At 45.0% G+C, this 18,192-nt stretch overlaps 1 protein-coding gene across 1 annotated transcript in view; it reads left to right on the top strand.

Annotated features, from left to right (window-relative positions):
• ttv (exostosin glycosyltransferase 1 ttv) overlaps positions 1 to 14,940 on the top strand; it is a 149,705-nt gene extending 134,765 nt beyond the window's left edge. Inside the window, exons 5-7 of the mRNA XM_084582242.1 lie at positions 6,313 to 6,522; positions 7,298 to 7,458; positions 9,295 to 14,940. Coding sequence (XP_084438368.1) covers positions 6,313 to 6,522; positions 7,298 to 7,458; positions 9,295 to 9,661 — 738 coding nt within the window. The 3' untranslated portion in view covers positions 9,662 to 14,940. The remainder of the gene's footprint in view (positions 1 to 6,312; positions 6,523 to 7,297; positions 7,459 to 9,294) is intronic.
• Positions 14,941 to 18,192: the final 3,252 nt, after the last annotated feature.

Here is an 18,192-nt window from a genome sequence, read left to right as displayed (position 1 = left end):
CGACGACTGTGGTGCCAGCGCAGTCTTTGTGCGAGAGAGTGTATCGCGCCATGCTGCTGCTCTCGGGTCACACTCGCTCCAATACACGACGGACTCGAGCGAGCGCTCTTCTCATCGATGTTTGCCGAGTGGCTCCTGCCTCTTCCATCCTTCATCTCTCTCTCTCTCTCTTCTTCTGAGCGAGTGGATGTACTCTGCTCGCGAACGCACTTCTCTCTCTGCACCGCGAAACGTTACCGTGGGAGTAAGTGCCTACCAAAGCCCTTCAGTGATATTTGTTTTGTTTTGTTTTTTTTCCTTCGGCTGCCAGCTTCGTGACGTGGAGCATAAAAGTACTTCTTTTTCGCTCTAGACTCCTCCTCCCCCATCCCTTTTCCAACCGACAACCGATCACGCTTTCCTTTTCTTTCACCTGCAGTTGAGAGAGAGAGAGAGAGAGAGAGAGAAAAGGGAAGGAGGGAGGGAAGTGCAGAAGCCTGGGTTTTGAACTAAGATGCCTCAAGTTGAATCGTTACTGCAAGTGATTCGTACAGTCGTGTTCACTTCTGAGAAGTTGGCTTCTGTCGAGTACTTATTTTTTCTTCATTTTCGAGCTTCGTGGAAACCTCACAAATCCTCCGAGAATCCCTATATAGAATATGGATTTGTCGTAAAGGGATTAATAGACGGAAGAAAAGGGCCGACAAAAGCGGAGACTCTGCGGACGTATAGTGGCCTCGGTCGTGGCGGTCGAAATTCAGGAAGGGTCGGCAGACGCCTTACAGATCGCGCTCGCCTTTTTTTTTTTTTTTTTCCCTTTTTCTGAGCAATGTATTTATTAGGAGGTTGGAGTTCTTGGTGCCAAGTCCTTAAAATTTCGGCGGCCTTTTTCGGTGTTTATTTCAGGATGTAATTCAGTTTCCTTCGTCGAATGTTATCTTTCATAGGGTCGAATTTTCTGGGGGGGGGGGGGGTCCTTTTTCGGTGAAATATTTCCATGCAGAGGCATTTAAGTGACGTTTGTTTTTCTTTTCATTTCTCCTCACCATGTTGTCGCACTTTTCTTTTCATAAATAAATGATTTTTTTTTTTTTTAAGAAATAGCAGCTCGTAGAGTCGTAGAGCAATGATTTACATTGATGATATCAAAAGCTATGCATGCTGAAAGAGGTTGGGACGTAACAAAAGTGAGTGTTGAACTTTAATTATCCAGTCGTGAGACGAAGCCGCAATTCCCAGATGGCCGAAATTACTCTGTCTCCACTGCGGCACCTCTTTCCGCTTTCACTCCCACCTTCCTTTCTTCCCTTACGGCGAGGTTAGGTATCCACGGAGAAGTGTGACAGATACTTTCTTTCCTTTCTTATAAACCAATTATTACATTTGTACCCGCCGCGTTAGCTCAGGTACCAGGTTCGATCCCTGGTACCGCTGGGTACCCACCGATCCCCACCTGGTGCTCGGCTCTTCTTGGCGAAATGCTTGGGAAAGGAGTCATGGACCAAATAGTTGCGCTGGTGGGTCAGAGATCAGTTCCGCCATCGGATATTCAGACAGCCGGAATCCTTACTCTCCCAGGACTGGAGTGATTCTCAGAGAAGGGAACTACATCAGTGACAGTGAACCCTTACGTCTTACAGACACGCTGGTTAGAGCGCTTCACACTTGAAACTTAAAGGCTTTTTCTTATGTTGAATTCCAATGGCAGATCCGGAGCAGGTTTTTCTGCTCTGTCCAGAGCAATTCTATTCCAATGGCAGAACGGGAGCGCGAGTTGTCTGTTCCAATGGCAGATCGGGATCTCGCGTCGATCCCGGATCGCTCCGTGGAGCGATGATATTTGTTCAGCCGAAATCGGCAGGTTTGTCCGGAAGCCAGCGTGACGTTGTGCCCGCTTCCATTTCTCGTCGCGACCGGCTGCGGCAGCTCCGCTTCACATCGTCGCGGTGCTTCGCAAAGTGATGGACGACATGGACGCTGCGTCTCTCCGTGCGGGGTTAATTCTGGAGGAGGAGGAGGAGGAGGAGGTAAACTTTATTTAAAGAAGAGGTCGTAGGCGCGGGGTGGGTTGACGTTCCCGTCCCCGCGGTGGGCTCCTCTTCTAGGCGGAAAGACGCAGTATAGTGCGCGTTTGGATGGTACGCCACCGCTTCTGTCGCGTGGCGTTCCTTGGCGCGCGTTGTTAATTGGTTCACAGGAAGGGAAAGGCGCAGTATCTGTCACACTTGCTCTGTGGACACCTGAACCGCGCCGTAAGGGAAGGGATGAAGGGGGGAGTGAAAGTGGATAGAGAGAAAGAGGAGCCGTAGTGGAGGGCTACGGAGTAATTTCGGCCACCTGGGGATCTTTAACGTGCGCTGACATCGCACAGCACATGGACGCCACTTCGTTTCGCCTCCATCGAAACGCAGCCGCCGCGGTCGGTTTCGAACCCGGGTACTCCGGCACAGTAGTCAGGCGTCTTACCACTGCACCACCCCGGCGGTACGTACCGGCGGGGCGTTCAAGTGTAAGATTGGAGATGGCAGGAACGCTAGACAAGGTGAGACCTCAGGCTTTCGCCTTTCAAGTATGGGATTCTGGGATAATCCGGTTGATGATGATGATGATAATCCGGTCGCGTCTAGCGCCGCCTCAAGAGCTTTTCTTGCACAAAGTGCTCCCGCAATACCCGCGGCAGCAAACGCGTTCCAATGGCAAATATGGAAGAAGGGATCTCAGCGCGAGCGAGGCGCTCCGTTGGTGCTCCGGCCGAGCGCTCGCGATCTGCCATTGGAATTCAACATTAGTTTTCACGTGTGCAGGACACGACTCGTTTTCAGTTTTAAACCCCGTGAAACACGGTAACTCGAGCTACTTTCCAGGCTGATTATTTTTCCCCCGAAAGAGCCCAGCGGCGTTAGAAGAGCTTCTTCCAAGCGCACACCCCTGTTAGAACCGGCCGCCATGCCGGGGTACGCTACTGATTCGGAGTACCTAGGTTCGAACCCGACCGCGGCGGCCGTGTTTCGAGGGAGGCGAAGCGCAAACGCGTCCGTGTGCACTGCGATGTCAGTAGGGGTGGTGGCGGAAAACTTTTACGGGCAGTATACATACAAAAGGTTACGCACGTTAAAGGCATCCAAGCAGTTGTATTTATTTCGGAGCCCTCCACTACGGCACTTCTTTTACCTCTCCTTCATCCCCACCCAGCCCATCTTGGAACTTGCTTTTTATTTATGAAGTGCATGTTTATTTACGAAGTGCATGCCGGGATTTATCGCTCACTGGACGCCGACGACACCGGCTTTTCTGCGACACGAGCTCCTTAACGCTACCGCGTTAAAAGGCGCAGTATCTGTCACACTTGTTTCTGTGGACACCTGAACCGCGCCGTAAGGGTGGGAGGAAGGTGGGAGTGAAAGCGGACAGAGAGAAAGAGGAGCCGTAGTAGAGGGCTACGGAGTAATTTCGACCACCTGGAGAGCTTTAACGTGCACTGACATCGCACAGCACTGGGAAGCGTCCTCGTTTCGCCTCCGTCAAGACGCAGCCGCCGCGGTCGGGTTCGAACCCGGGTACTCCGGCATAATAGTCGACTGTACGTGCCGGAGTACCACTGCACCACCCTGGCGGGGCTCGTTAAAACGTTAAAAATTCCCAGGCGATCGAAATTATACTCCGCAGTCTTCCACTGCAGCACCGCTTCCTCTTTCAACTTTCACTCCTTCCTTCCTCACGGCGCAGTTTAGGTGTCCGGGGACAAAATGCGAGGCAGATACTGCGCCTTTCCTTAGCCAATTTTGATGGAGGTGAAACGGAAAGGCGTACGTGCGTTGTGCGATGTCAGTGCAATAATAATAATAATAATAATAATAATAATAATAATAATAATAATAATAATAATAATAATAATGGAAAGACGCAGTATTTGTCACACTTTTTGTCACACTTTTGTGTGGACACCTGAACCGGGCCGTAAGGGAAGGGAGGAAGGCGGGAGAGGAAGAGGTGCCGTAGTGGAGGCTACAGAATAATTGCGACTACCTGGGGATCTTTAACATGCATCGGCATCGCGCAGCACACGGACGTTTCTCCGTTTCTCCTGCATCGAAACACAGCTGCCGGCGGTCGAGGTCGAACCCGGGTACTTCGGTAAGGTAGTCGGGCGTCTTAACCATTGTACATTAGTGGAGGCTACAGAATAATTGCGACCACCTGGGGATCCTTAACATGCGTCGATATCGCGCAGCACACGGACGTTTCTCCGTTTCTCCTGCATCGAAACACAGCTGCCGACGGTCGAGGTCGAACCCGGGTACTTCGGTAAGGTAGTCGGGCGTCTTAACCATTGTACGTTAGTGGAGGCTACAGAATAATTGCGACCACCTGGGGATCCTTAACATGCGTCGACATCGCGCAGCACACGGACGTTTCTCCGTTTCTCCTACATCGAAACACAGCTGCCGATGGTCGAGGTCGAACCCTAGTACTTCGGGGTAGTCGGGCGTCTTAACCACTGTGCGGTAGTGGAGGCTACAAAACAATTGCGACCACCTGGCGATCCTTAACATGCGCCGACATCGCGCAGCACACGTACGTTTCTCCGTTTCTCCTGCATCGAAACACAGCTGTCGAGGTCGAACCCGGGTACTTCGTTGGGGTAGTCGGGCGTCTTAACCACTGTGCCACTGTGGTGGCTCGATGTCGTAGACCTCTACTACGAGACCTCATTCTGCTTTCTGTAGACTTCTCCATTACACGTCATATAACTAATCTCCCGCCTTCCCCCCTATGGCATCGTTCAGGTGTCCACAGAACAAGTGTGACAGATACTGCACGTTTCCTTTCCCGTGAACCAATTATTATTTATACAGCAATGTATAACAGATACTGCGCCTTTCCTTAATTTACATTGTGCAGTTCTGTCTTCGGATTCGATCCCGACCGCCGGCGGCTACGTTTTGATTGAGGTGATGGTGGTGAAAAACGTTTAATGTTTAAAAAGGGGTGAAGGTATGCATGAGTCGGATCTTTGAATATCCGGCCATTACAAATACTAGGTGGGGTCCCTAGTACGGGACCCCAGTGGCGTCGGCCGCTGCCCGGGCGTGCTCGACCAAGGCCAAAACTGATTACAAAATTAGGGGAGACTTTAGCGACTAAAGTAAAGAGTGCCGTATTCTGCGACGCAACTGACACTAATCAGTAACTAATTAATCATTAATTAATGAGTTAATTAGTCATCAAGCAGTTGATTAATGAATTGATAATTAGTTCGCATATTACTTAAATGACCACCAATTAATAATAATTAATTAGCCATTAAACAGTGATCGGTCATTGATTAACATATGGCCATATAAGGCACGCATACTGTGGTGGTGCTCTGTGATTGGTTGAGACCTCTATGATGTCATCCCGCCTCGGCCAATTAGAGCTGCCGCAAAAGCAAGACACATTTTGTCCACGACAGCCTGAGCCTATAAAGGCTTTCGCCTTAAAAATGTGACAGATACTGCGTCTTTCTTTTCCTGTATCCCAGCTATTATTATTACATATGCTGCCTTCTTCTGAGGTGAAATGTCCAACCCCTAAATGCACATCAATAAATCTCAGCACTTCGAAAGCTGTCTGTTCATATAAGCTGTGTAGTACCTTGCTGTGGCCTGTGGGCAGTGCACGCATAAACCTGTAGATGGTTGAAGTACAATAGGCTTTTGTAGGGGACAAGGAATGAAACTTTGTCTTGAACGTGTTGGCTGGAGAGGAAACCTTGCAGTGATGGCTTATTGGGACTGTTTCATTGCAGGTACGAAGTGACATATTGCTGTCATCACCTTACCATCTAAGTTCACTGAGAGTGTGGAAAGGTGTACTTTCAAAGCAAAATTTTTTTTTTATACTTCCACTCTTTATTTTGAGCCTAAATTTAGGGAAATAAAAATGGATTGCGTATCTCCTGAAAGTGGAACACACTTAGGAAGTGGGAGGAGCAAGGTTGTTCAGGACCAATTTTGCAGTTCTTCGGCTTCAGAAGCAATAGTTTTAGGAAGGTCACAAATAGTTCACAAGGTACAATGTAAAGAAACCGCAGCTTTTATTATATCACAGGGTAGGAATTTTGTGGCTTGTACAGAGTGCATTCGTGTTCCGTTCACAAGTCACGCACTGTAGAATGACTGCCGAATCCCTCCTGTCATGGCAAATTGGCACACACATGAAAAAATGTCATTGAGTGCTTTTTTTTGCAAGATTTATATGTGTGGATGCTGTATTTGCACATGGAAGCCTGTCACACTGAGGATCTTCATCGTGGCAGCATTATGATCTTACACTGTCACCTCCTTGCAGGTGCTGGTCGTGTGGGGAGGTGAATCACCGGCCCCTGTGGTGGCCAAGCTCCTCCAGGGCACAGGATTGTCCCTGACCAGTGGCAGGGCTCCAGTGTTTGTAGTAGTTCCACCCCAGAAGGGCATCAGCGCCCGCTTCGCACCTCACCCCCTCATTACCACCGACGCTGTGCTTGCACTCGACGAGGACGTTGCACTCACTGCGGAAGAGGTGAGATACTTGTCTATTTCCAATTGCTATGCGTGAGGCTGTTGAGCATGAAATAAGAGAAACACTTTTAGTTCTCATTCTCTTGGAAAGTAAGGCTGATACCGAACCTGAAACTGAGCTTTAAGAAGAATCTGACATCGATTATAAGGGCGGACTTCTCCGAACTTTCTGTCTAAGTCGCATCCAACAGAAAAAAAATATGAGCTGACATTTAGCTCCACATAAACCGGTCAAGACATGTGAAAGCACTGTGACATGGCAAAGTGCCGGTTGGTCGCTAAGTTGTGCAACATCGTGAAACCTCGTAACATGACCAGTTTCACAGGTGCTGATATTGGTGGCCATAGGTCAGATCCACAACCTCCTATAAGTGGTTTAAAAAAGATGATAAAAATTAGAATGACCATGTCAGCTGCAAAGAAAGAAGCCTAAAGTAGCAATATTGCTTGTAATTCTATCACATTCCACTCTTAACGTGACTTAATCGTTGCTGTAACTTTTTTCGTCATGTAGTACTTCCTTTTACGGATGGTAAACGGCAGTTTTCAATTAGGGCGAACTTGCTAGATTAGATGCAACCTAGAACATTTTTTTCTGTGGTCATTGTCACCCCCTATGCTTCATTGTTATGTCGCTTTGTGTGCTAGCTGGGATTACATTATTCTGAAATAACAGAACCTAGTAAACTGGTTAGGCCTTTATGGATAAAATAATTTTAAAATGCAACTGTGAATGGCTTGTTGGCAAACATCTGTGGCTTTGCAAAACTGTGCAGATGGACTTTGGGTTCCGGGTGTGGCAGTCATTCCCAGAGCGCATTGTGGGCTACCCAGCACGCTCGCACTACTGGGACGATGCGAAGGCTGCCTGGGGCTACAGTTCCAAGTGGACCAATGAGTACTCCATGGTGCTTACGGGCGCTGCTTTCTATCACAGGTGCTGTGCCATGCATGTCATGACGATCTGTTTTTTGGAGTACAGAATGAGGAAAGGTCATTACCCCTTGTAACTTGTTTCTTAGCAAGAGTCAGAGACAAACCTACACGAGCATGTTGTGATGATATGTTTTGTGGAGTACAGAAGGAAGGTCATTACCCTCTCGTAACTTGTTTCTTAGCAAGAGCCAAAGACAAACCTAAACATCTTATCTTGGTGTTGGTGGGCATTGAGATACTATGCACTGCTCTTTCACACGAAGAAGAACTGTGGAGACTCCGAAAATGCATTTGTTTTTGACTAGCTTTCAGTGCACTTACCTAAGCTGACTTGGTACGCTTGCTATCCAAACATATGTCGGGAGCCATTTGATATGCTAGTAAGAAGTTCTGAGCAATGCGAAGAAGTGGTATGAGTGCTGATCTCCCAGGGACCCAATTAAAAACTAAAGACAACAAAATATATTTTCGCTAGCCCAGTCAAAAAAAAATTAATGGGTCCAATTGGGAAGACCAGTCAGATTGAATTGGTTCTGCCAATCCCAAATGGTTTGTCCAATGGGTACTGTCCAACCAAACTGGTTTCTTCACTCCCAATTGGACGCCAGTTGGTTTCGTGACTCCCAATTGGGAATGAAGAAACCAATTGGGTGTCCCAATTGGGACTGAAGAAACCAACGGGGCATCCCATTTTGGATTACCCATTGGGCTAATGGGAAGCCCAATGGGTTACTTCAATCCCAATTGGGATTCTTTCGATCCCAATTGGGATGCCCACTTGAAACGAATTGGGCTTCCCATTGGTTCTAATTGGTCCTAAGCAAACATTCCCAATTGGGAAAGTCAAGTTAGTAATATCCTTGATAGATGCGCACAGATGTACATACCTCTATAAAGAGACAGCAGTAAAAAATTTTAAGTTTTTATAAAAAGTATATGCCGCTTAATCTTATTAATTGATTATATCGTGTTCACTGTAAGTGCAGGCATAATCAAATAAGTTAACTGAACAACAAAGATGTGTCACCGGTCCCAGCAGCACTGTTCAAAGAATGGAGTATATAAGTCTGCAACCTGTGGATATGTGCATTGAATCTGTGTTAGTTCTGTGTGTGTAATGCTTGCTTGTCTCTCATATTGATTTCTGTAAAAAATTGTAATTTTATTCCACTTGTATAAAAGTCTGCTCCCCTATAACTTCTGGACAGAAAACATTGAAATTGCATCTCTATTGTTTTGTTTTTTTCAGCTATGTGAGTTTAAACCATTTGGGCTCAATGGGTATGCCATTTGAGTTCAATTGGTGAACCATTTGGTCTTCGTGGGTGACAAATTATTTCCAATTGGGAGCACCAATTCATATCAAATGGTCAGGCACAATGGGTGGCGAAAACACAATTGGTTTTTGACTAATTCATTTCAGTTGGGAAATTCCCAATTGGACCCATTGAATTTTTTTTTTACTGGGAGGTAATGGCTGCATTGATAGAGAAGTATTTTAGTTTTTTTAGAGTGATGTAAAGCAGCATGCTCTTGATGGTAAGGCGGTGCATTCTGGTAAGCTCGGTGAAGAGCGTAAAAAGAGCACGGGAAAAGATGGACACAGTGCAGATGCTTACTCATGGTGGTTTGTGAAACAGAAGGCCAGAATCAGGAATAAGTAAGCTTTTTGCAGAACAGAAGACCGTGTATCCGAGCCTTCTGTTCTGTAAACAGCTGCAAGCCGGTATGTGCGGCACATTCTTCCTGTCCATTCTTCAACATGTTTGTGAACACGGCTAGCAGCAGTATCTCACCACTGTCAATATGTCTCACAATCGTTGCCGCCTTGGTGCAGGTACTACCACGAGATGTACACATCGTGGCTTCCTGAGAGTCTGCGGCAAACAGTAGACACTGCCCACAACTGTGAGGACATCCTCATGAACTTTCTCGTGAGTGAAGTGACCCGGCTGCCACCGATCAAGGTGACCCAGCGCAAGCAGTACCGGGACACCGGTCAGGGCTACCCTTCACCGTGGAACGACCCAGACCACTTCGTGCAGCGCCAGGCCTGCATCAACGCCTTCGCCACCTACTGGGGACACATGCCACTGGTGCGCTCCTCGCTCAGGCTGGACCCTGTGCTGTTCCGCGACCCCGTGTCAAACCTGCGCAAGCGGTACCGTCGCATTGACCGCGTTGTCGGCTCTGGCCGAAGCTGAGAATGAAACCGTCCCCTCTTAGCACCGAGGATGTGTGTGTGTTTCACAGTTGCACGCGCGCGTGTGGGACTGGTCACTTTAGTGATGTAAGTGAAAAGAGTGGCAGGCATTGTCATCTGGCTCCTTTATTTCTCTCTCTCTCCTCCTGACTTTCTTCCCATCCACCTTTTTTATTTCTGTTTTGGCTGTGTCATCAAAGTCACTGAGTTGTACTTTGTACATTCATCACCATTGGTCGTAGGAACAGTGGGGGCTTCTAGTCCACGTCAGCCTTCCATCGCTGAGCAGCTGCTTGAAACATTTCTTTCTTGTTTTGTGTGTGTGTTTTGTAGCAGGAGTTGCTAGGCTGTAGAAAATGCTAGCCAACATTTTTGCAACATTGCTGTTTGTTCCTTCACACCATGGAACTGCACCAGTTGAGAACCACCCCTGAAGAAGTTTCTCTTGCTGGCAACAAACATTCCCTATGCCAGCACAGGAAGTGTGGGAATAGGTTTCGTGAACAGAATTTAGAAGTTCGCTTATTTTTGCATCTTTTGAAAACAAAGAACCGTGGCGTTGGACGTATTTCGTTGATTCTTGGCACTTCAATGGCATTCCGCTAGGTAGGATGCATTTTGTTGCATCTTGCACTTGTGGCGTGAAAGCAAGAAAATGGCATGAAAGAGCTTGTTTTCTTATATTTGGCTCCATGTGTTCTCTGTTGCATTTACTTCTTTTGTGTCCTGGACGCTTTTCGTGCCGGTGAGCTGAACTTTTCGGAGTAGACTTAGTTCGGCCTTAACGTTACACATAGGCTGGAGTCTGCATTTGAATCCTGTTCTTCTTCAGAGGGTTCACATATTCCCTGTTGTGGGTTTGCCATACTCATCTTTTGCTGGCACTGCACAGATTTTTCTCGTGCAAGAATACAGCCACTCGTCTGCTCAGAACTCAAGACTGTGTTGACGTTGCCTCCGTGAAGGTAGCTGCCATAATTCGACTTGTGTCATAGCATGACGTGCACTCTTAATGGAAACAGAATGGTTTGGAGTGTCAAGTCGGCCTCTTGCAAGTTTTCCTTCATAGACGTTTGTGCCCACATCTTTACTTAGTTTTCTTCTTCTAGCAGGATCTTTCTTCTGGCAGCAGCCGTACTCAAGACGCGTTGCGCTAGATAAATGCTCCTGCTGTTAGCACCGTACTGTATACTTGTTTTTTCCAGTGCATGCGTAGCTGCGGATGCCCTCCTGTGTTTAAGTGCAACATATTTACTTTTGTGCTGCTCAGGTTAGCGCGGCATGGAAGCTTAGCCGATTCTGCTGCAAACATGATCTCTAGATTTGCTCACGCTTGAAATGCTCTCAGAGGGTACCCCTCTTACTGCTAAGAACAACGAATGCCTCGAGGAAGCCACTGCAACGTGTGGCGAGGAATAAGACCGCTTTAAATTGGGAATTTTGCCTCAGAAATATTTTGTTCTGGCAACCGCTCATACTACTGCAGCTTGCTTTGAGCAGTAATCAAAAAAGTCTTCACTGTAAAGGGTGCTATAAGAGTAGTAGTGGTCTTTGTTCCTTTCCATTCTCAAAGCAGAAACAATTGCTTATGACAAACCCTGTTTTATGTTTTATTGGCACAGTTTGAAAGGTGAGCAGTGCTTTATTCCGTGATTTGGCACCACTATATAAACATTAATTGTTATTGCTATTTGGTAATTGATATCCCACTTGAGACTCTAGTTCACTGGTACGTACGTGACACGCATTGTTTTTATTTGAAGCGCTCTTACCTTGAAGAGCGAAACTTAGACTGAAGTTTTTGTTGTACTGAACCTTTACGATTTGTGTTTTGTTCTTGCCATAATCATGTTGTGCCGTTAGCTTTATGTTGGTATATGCGTGTGGGTGCAAGCCTAGGTACTGTAGGCCATTGCTTGCGTAGTCATAGTTGTTTGTTTTGTGCCAACCTGAGCTTAGCATTTGCTCCACTTGCTTGTTGTCATATGTGTTGCTTACTGAATGTGTCGTTTGGGAAGAACTATTACTTGCAGCATATGTTTTTGTTTTTGCATTCTCGTCCTGCGATTGCTTGGGCACGTTAGAGTTTGAACGTGCCAGGTGTGGTTCTCTAAGGAGGCAAAGTTGATGTCATTCCTGCTTTTTCTCTGCCCCTGGCGAGTGAATGAATTGCATTGTTGTAACCGCGCCACACCCATTCCGTTTAGGTGTGATTGTGTGTATCGCTACCGAGTCATCTACTTAACATACACAGTAGTAAGGCACTCGTCTTAAGCAAGGTTAGATAGAGTATGACTTTGTAGCGCAGGCTTAGAGGAGTCTGCCTCCAATCACTTCATTAAGCTTGGCGGTGGGTGTACAAGATAGCACATTACTGCATCTGCAAGCAATACACGCTTGGTCTTTCGTACCTTTAAAGCTTGAAAAGCTATGGGTCTAGTGCAACTCAAGGTGCTTCATGTACCGTGCTCCGAGAACTGGAACGGCCTCTGAATGCATCGAAGAAAGGTGACAAATCGTGCTTGATAGGCAGAATAAAAGAAAGGGTATTTACATGGCTCACATACAAATGACCGCCTAACACCTATACAATCTGCAAATGCAGTTCCCACCATTGTACACCTGTAACAGCTTGAAGCTGAACACAAGTAGCTTCATCATTAAACCAGAGGCACGACGAAAATGTTGCATTTCGCAGAGACATTTTCATGAATTTAAGAGCTGACATAAAATGTTGTGTTTTATGTTTGTTGGATGCGAGACAAGCATTTCTAGATCTCTGCCATTTTCATGGCTCCAAGATGAGTGTCATACATGTTCAAGTATCTCCTCTCAAAATGGTGCCTTAAACACCCCAGGCAACCTTTTGTCATTTTGTCATCTAATGTCTGGGCATACAAACACACCCTTTTCTTTTTTCATATGTCCCGATGTCCCGAGTAATCAGCTGTCAGCAGTACTCTGGGTGCAGTTTGCATTGTTGATTTTGCAGTACAACTTCACTATTATACCTGTCCCCACAATGCCGAACCATAGCATGATAATGTCTTAGCTCATTTTAGCTTAGCTACTCAAAGGAGCAAATGTAGCTTTGCTCCGAGAGGCGGTGTGATTAATTGAGAGGAGTCGTCAGTCGCTGGGCTGGATCTTCTCCTCAACAGTGGCTGTCACAATCAATAGGTTGGACTGAATAATACACGTGTGCTGCGATCATATCATGAAAGCATGAAAGGTAGTGAGGAATGCAATAACATGGTTAGTAGTATATAGGCACCTACGCTGAGAAAAGTTTTAAGTGTCACCCACGAAGCCAAACTAAGCTTCCTATTGAGCTTTGTTTTGTTCCAGGTAGGCAGCAATGAATTCTGGTTACTTTGCGAAAATGTGTTACCACCTTATGGAATTGGCAGACAATTTGGAAAGCTGAATGGAAGTGCAGTATGCACCAGCAGCTTAACACGTGCTCCAAAATGGGAGAGGACGAATTTTCCTTACACCGGTGCGCTTTCACTGCAATGTGGGTGTTTCATTCAATCGTAGATTGGCTGTTCACAAGTGGTATATAATGTAAAGATGTCTTATGTTTTCTCGTGTAATCATTCTAAAGGAGCCCTACGAAGAATATGTCATCCAAGGGACAGAAAGGCCGCATATATGTTCTGGCCTTTTAGTTTTCAGCTGCCTTCTCCCTAGCTCCTGAAAAAGGGAGAGTACTCCCGTCCATGCCAGGCCAATGTCACGACAATCTGTTTCGTCTCCCCACAAGATTGAAATGCTCTCGAACCTTGTTCAGCTCGCAGCATTTTCTCATCAGACTCATTGCAGGTGTGTTTCTTGCTGCTTTACTTTAAATGCTGCTTTTCTACTCTACTGTCCTGCAAAGCATACTCTGATCGCCGCGCTTATACGTTTGTACACTGCTTAAGTGCCGGTGGTTCCTTAATGGTGACTGGTCCCAATGGACCAGATACATTGCCACTGTTTGCGCTGGGCTCCTCTGCCATCCTGGCACAGGTGCGGTGACTAGCATGTGGGGTGTTACTGTTTTATATGCTACTTGTCTCTATCTTCCATGTGAGAAGGAAAGCTTTACCATTTTTGGCAGCTTTGACGAAGTGTTCTCAAGTTCTTACTGTCCCATCTCGTTTTCACTCCAGGATTACCGTCGTAAGAAGTGAAGTTTTCCTCTGACAGGGTTTGGCAAAACAGGTGGACACAAGTTTAAAATTGCAATGTTTTAGATGAGTCATTCTACTTGTCTGCCTCTGAAAAATATGGTTGGATTGTGGTTGGAGTGCTAGTTTGTGTAGGATGGTGAACCAACTTTCATCTACCTTCAGTTTTCCTTTCCTCATTTCTTCCTGTTAGCCATGCTTTTTTCCTTTAACCTCGCACTGTGACTGCTATTTGTGTTTCCATTAGCCTCTACCGTTTAGAGACAATCTAAAGAAACACGTTGGGCTTTCAGCACCCCTGTACCACACTGTGTGGGAGGGGTGCCACTGCAAATATTTACAAGTACAGATACCGAGTAGCCACTAGCCATGATGCACAACACTACAGTAGTCCTTGTGGAATCTATTCCATCACTCTATCTCTATCTCTTTCCTCTATAGACTTTTCTCTCAGAGTTGTCCGCTGGGAGTTGTGGGGGAAGATACACTAACTGCTACGCTTGGCTTTGAGCAATAAGACCATTTCATGAGGTGTAATTCATGCGTGATCAGTACGGCTCACCAGGAGTTGTGGAGAAACGCAGTGCACTCTACTTTTTTTACACATTTTAAATATTCACTCTTGACTAATGGCAATGGTTTCTTTGTCTTTACCTTTTATGAATCCTTTCAAATTTCCCTGTTGCTGTTTTTTAAACCTAAGTGAAATGTTTGCTTCATATTAAAACCAACGACTTCCTATATGCTGAAAGTTGTTTTATGTTTGTTGCTTCCCATTGTTTTGTGATGAACAAATTTACAGATGCGTCTCTTTTTCTTTCTATTTTGTTTTTGTCGAGTTTGCAGGAGCGTTCAGGGCGTGGCTGAAAGTATCAAATTTACAGCTTGAGTAGAATATATGACTGCTGCAATGTTTTCACGAGGAAAGAGTGCTTGATATAGGACTTATGTACACTATTGTGAAATAATTTATCCAGAGTTTGTAGAATGTGTGTGAAGCATACGTAGCAGCACTATTTGCACGTGCGTGAACAAATGCCGTGATGCTGCTGTAAACGTATCTTTTTTTGTTCCTTTTTTTTACAAATAAAATGTATTGCAGCAACAGTTGTCTCCTGTGTATTCCGTCACTTGGTGTTGTTTAATCCATTTTTGATTTTGTATTTTATTCCAAAAACACCTGCATGCTGAGAGTCTTGTGGAATATCTCATTCTTCATTAATTGGTGTGAAAGTGGAGAAGAAGACTTGATGAAAGATATTAGCTCCAATCTTAGCAGTGCAGTTTTATGGACTGCATACTACAAACCAAATATTTTGCACTTCTGGTTAATTCAAAGAAATTTTAAAAATTTTGTGACTGGGCATATTTTTAATGCATTTATAGTTCACCTTATTTGTACCGCAGTTTTTCTCAATTTCTCTTGATTCAAACTTTTTATCTTCCTCTGATGTGCAACGCCGCCTGTAACTCGGACATGGTCCAAAAGATGATGGTGTCAACATTCAAATGACACTTCGGATTGGAGGCACCAAAGCTACCGTGTCACACCTTTCGAGGAGTGGACGAATTCTGCTGTAATATTTCCAAAAGTGGACATGCACAGCATAATGGAGCTGCGAGAAATCGTCATTGCAGCGGGCTTTTAACTCTTAAGTAGACGATTGTTGTTACATTTTTGTCAGTAAAGTTTGCTGCAGCAAAAATTTAAGTATATCTTGCAATCATTCAGTGGTTCTACTTTAGGATAATTCAGATGTTTGTTCCAGTTCCATAACAACCCAACTAACTTCTTTTTTACTCTGCGGGTATAAACCAGTGCACTAGGGGTTTTTTTTACCTGTTGGTTGAATTAATACTATCAAGTGCTGATGCTTTTACCTACTTTAAATAGAGAAATAATTCTCAAACAATGTTTATATACAGATATACCAATAAGCAAATCACATTTAGCTTTTGGTGACATCAAGTTCACATCTGATCTGTTCCCTTGAATTAAATAATGAATCTATTATACTTGGGAAGCTGATCCAGGCTTGAACAGCGGTGCATTTAGAGAACGAAGACGAGCAGTACTAAATGCTCAGTCAATGAGTTGAGCTTGATTAGGTGCGTGTCCTCTTAGTGGCAGAATCATTGCAACACATGAGTTCAAAGAAATATTCAGTTAATCGGTCATGCTCAGTGTAAGCTGAAACCCAAGATGATGATGATAGATGCACCATGCTAATATTTTTTTTTCTGAGTGGTCATAAGATGTGCAAGGAGCCACAAGAAAACAATTAGCAGGGTTTCAACTAAGGATAAGCTGAGTTACATGTGTGAAAGCACGGTTTAATTCAGTTTAGCTGTTGGTCGGTATTTATTTTTGTTTGCTCTAAGTTTCGGTTTAGTTGTTCATGATTACAGCGTCTTCTCTACCTATTCCAACTCAGCCTGCCAGACACGGCGCATTTCTTCAGCTGAGACCCTGACTCACTCGCCATCCTGGCACAGTCTAACGTATCGTAGCAATTGCGTGGTGCACCTATGCAGGCAACCATGGCACAGAGCAAAATGTTATAGCGTTTTGGTGCTATGGAGTTTTGGTGGCGAGCAGCAGGGAGCAACATCCCTGTAACGCGGCCGCAACTACAATAAATTTTGTGTTTTTTTCTTTACTTTTTGAACACACCTTTAGCTTTTGTGACGTTAAACCGGCGACCCGCCATAAGGGGTAGATCACTGTCACCATCATCACCATTATTTATTTCCCTTGTTATTTCTAGTTTTCATTTCGTTCTTTTATCCCACTAATTATTGTGGATTATTATTTTATTAGTATTTGTTGCCAGTTACCATTATCACTATCATTTTGACTAGTAAAACCTCGTTACAAGAGACACTCAAGGGACCCGAAAAAGATGTCTCTTGTAATCAAGGTCCCTTGTAAGGAAAAATTATTACCAACTCATGTGTGGTAGTTTAGATTCCCTCAGCTAAATTCTGTTCCATACCAGTGTCCTGTTTTGTTACAATATGTCGGGAACCGAGGAGGAATGCCTCTTCTTGACTAGGAAGTCAAAATGTCCCCGTTGTTTCAGCCACTGTCATCACATTCCTGTGTGACTGAAACAACAGGGCCATTTTAACTTCCCAGTCAAGAAGAGGCACTCCTTGGTTGCTTCAATATTACAATGAAATAAGACAGCAATATAAAACAGAATTTACATAGGGAAGTCTATCTGAACATACAAGTTGGCACGAGTGAACTGCGTCCACTGAGCGTATCTGGGTTTGTCTCTTCTAAATAGTGAAGAAGTTACTTTAGAGACCTTCAAAATTTGCCCTTAGTAACAGAGTGTCTCTTGTAATCATGTCTCTTGTATGCTATGTTGTTAATATGGCAAACATAGGAAAACCAACCAAACCATTTTCAAGTGTCTCTTATAACCGAGTGTCTCTTGTAATGAGATTTTGCTGTAATGGTTTCATTAGTAGTTAGTTTACATGGAAGGAAAGGCACAGTATCTGTGGCGCACATCTTGAAGGCCCGGTAACAGCTTGTGAAATAGTGCATTCGCAATAAAAAATAGCATTGTTTAACCCAGTTATGTCAATGGCAGTGTGCTGAGAAATACTAATCTGGCTCTTAGCTTAGCTTTGCCTTGCAGGGGCAGAATGTTCTCTGCATTCACAAAACTAATTGCAACATTCATTACAGATATTATATAGAAAATGCCACATTAAACCAATAAGGAAATCGGAAGCGTTCGCTCACTGGCTCAAACCAGAATGCCTACAAATAATGTGAGACGGAGGCCATGTTGACTGTTCACTGCCATGAGAGTCCACCCAACTGAAATTGGGCAACAGATTACCGTCCCGTAAACAACTGGGCAGAGCTCGATAGCCTGTATTCAGAACCAGCTAATGCAGGCCCAAAGATGGGTCTAGGTGGGTGCCAATTGCGCTGATTAATAGTTTGCCAAAGACTTTTTCAGCCAACTATTGGCAAATGGTAGGGAATTAGTCGTCACCCAATGCTCGGCAGCCTGACAAAGCCCAAAGCGGGGCCGTGGTTTGCTGCGAGGTTGGCCAAGTACTTTGAGCAAGCCACATATTGGCAATTGGTAGAGAATTAGTTGGCACCCAATGCTTGGCAGCCGAACATGGCCCAAAGTAGGGCCATGGTCACATGTTTGAAATGTCGGTCCGTAAGTTGCCAGCAAAGCATGCACATTCTTCATGAAAGAAAATAATTGCTGACCCTCGGAATACTCTCCAAAGCTGAAACAAAGAAATGCAGTGACTTTTTAAGCTCACTGATTCCAGGTTGCAGATGTCTGACAGTGAATAAATTATCGCAAGCATTTAC

This window comes from Amblyomma maculatum, chromosome 10, assembly GCF_055883805.1.
Source record: "Amblyomma maculatum isolate TAMU_Amacu chromosome 10, ASM5588380v1, whole genome shotgun sequence".
Lineage (NCBI taxonomy): Eukaryota > Metazoa > Arthropoda > Arachnida > Ixodida > Ixodidae > Amblyomma > Amblyomma maculatum.
Note: the sequence above shows the minus strand (reverse complement) of the source record. Positions and strands in the feature narration are given on the sequence as shown.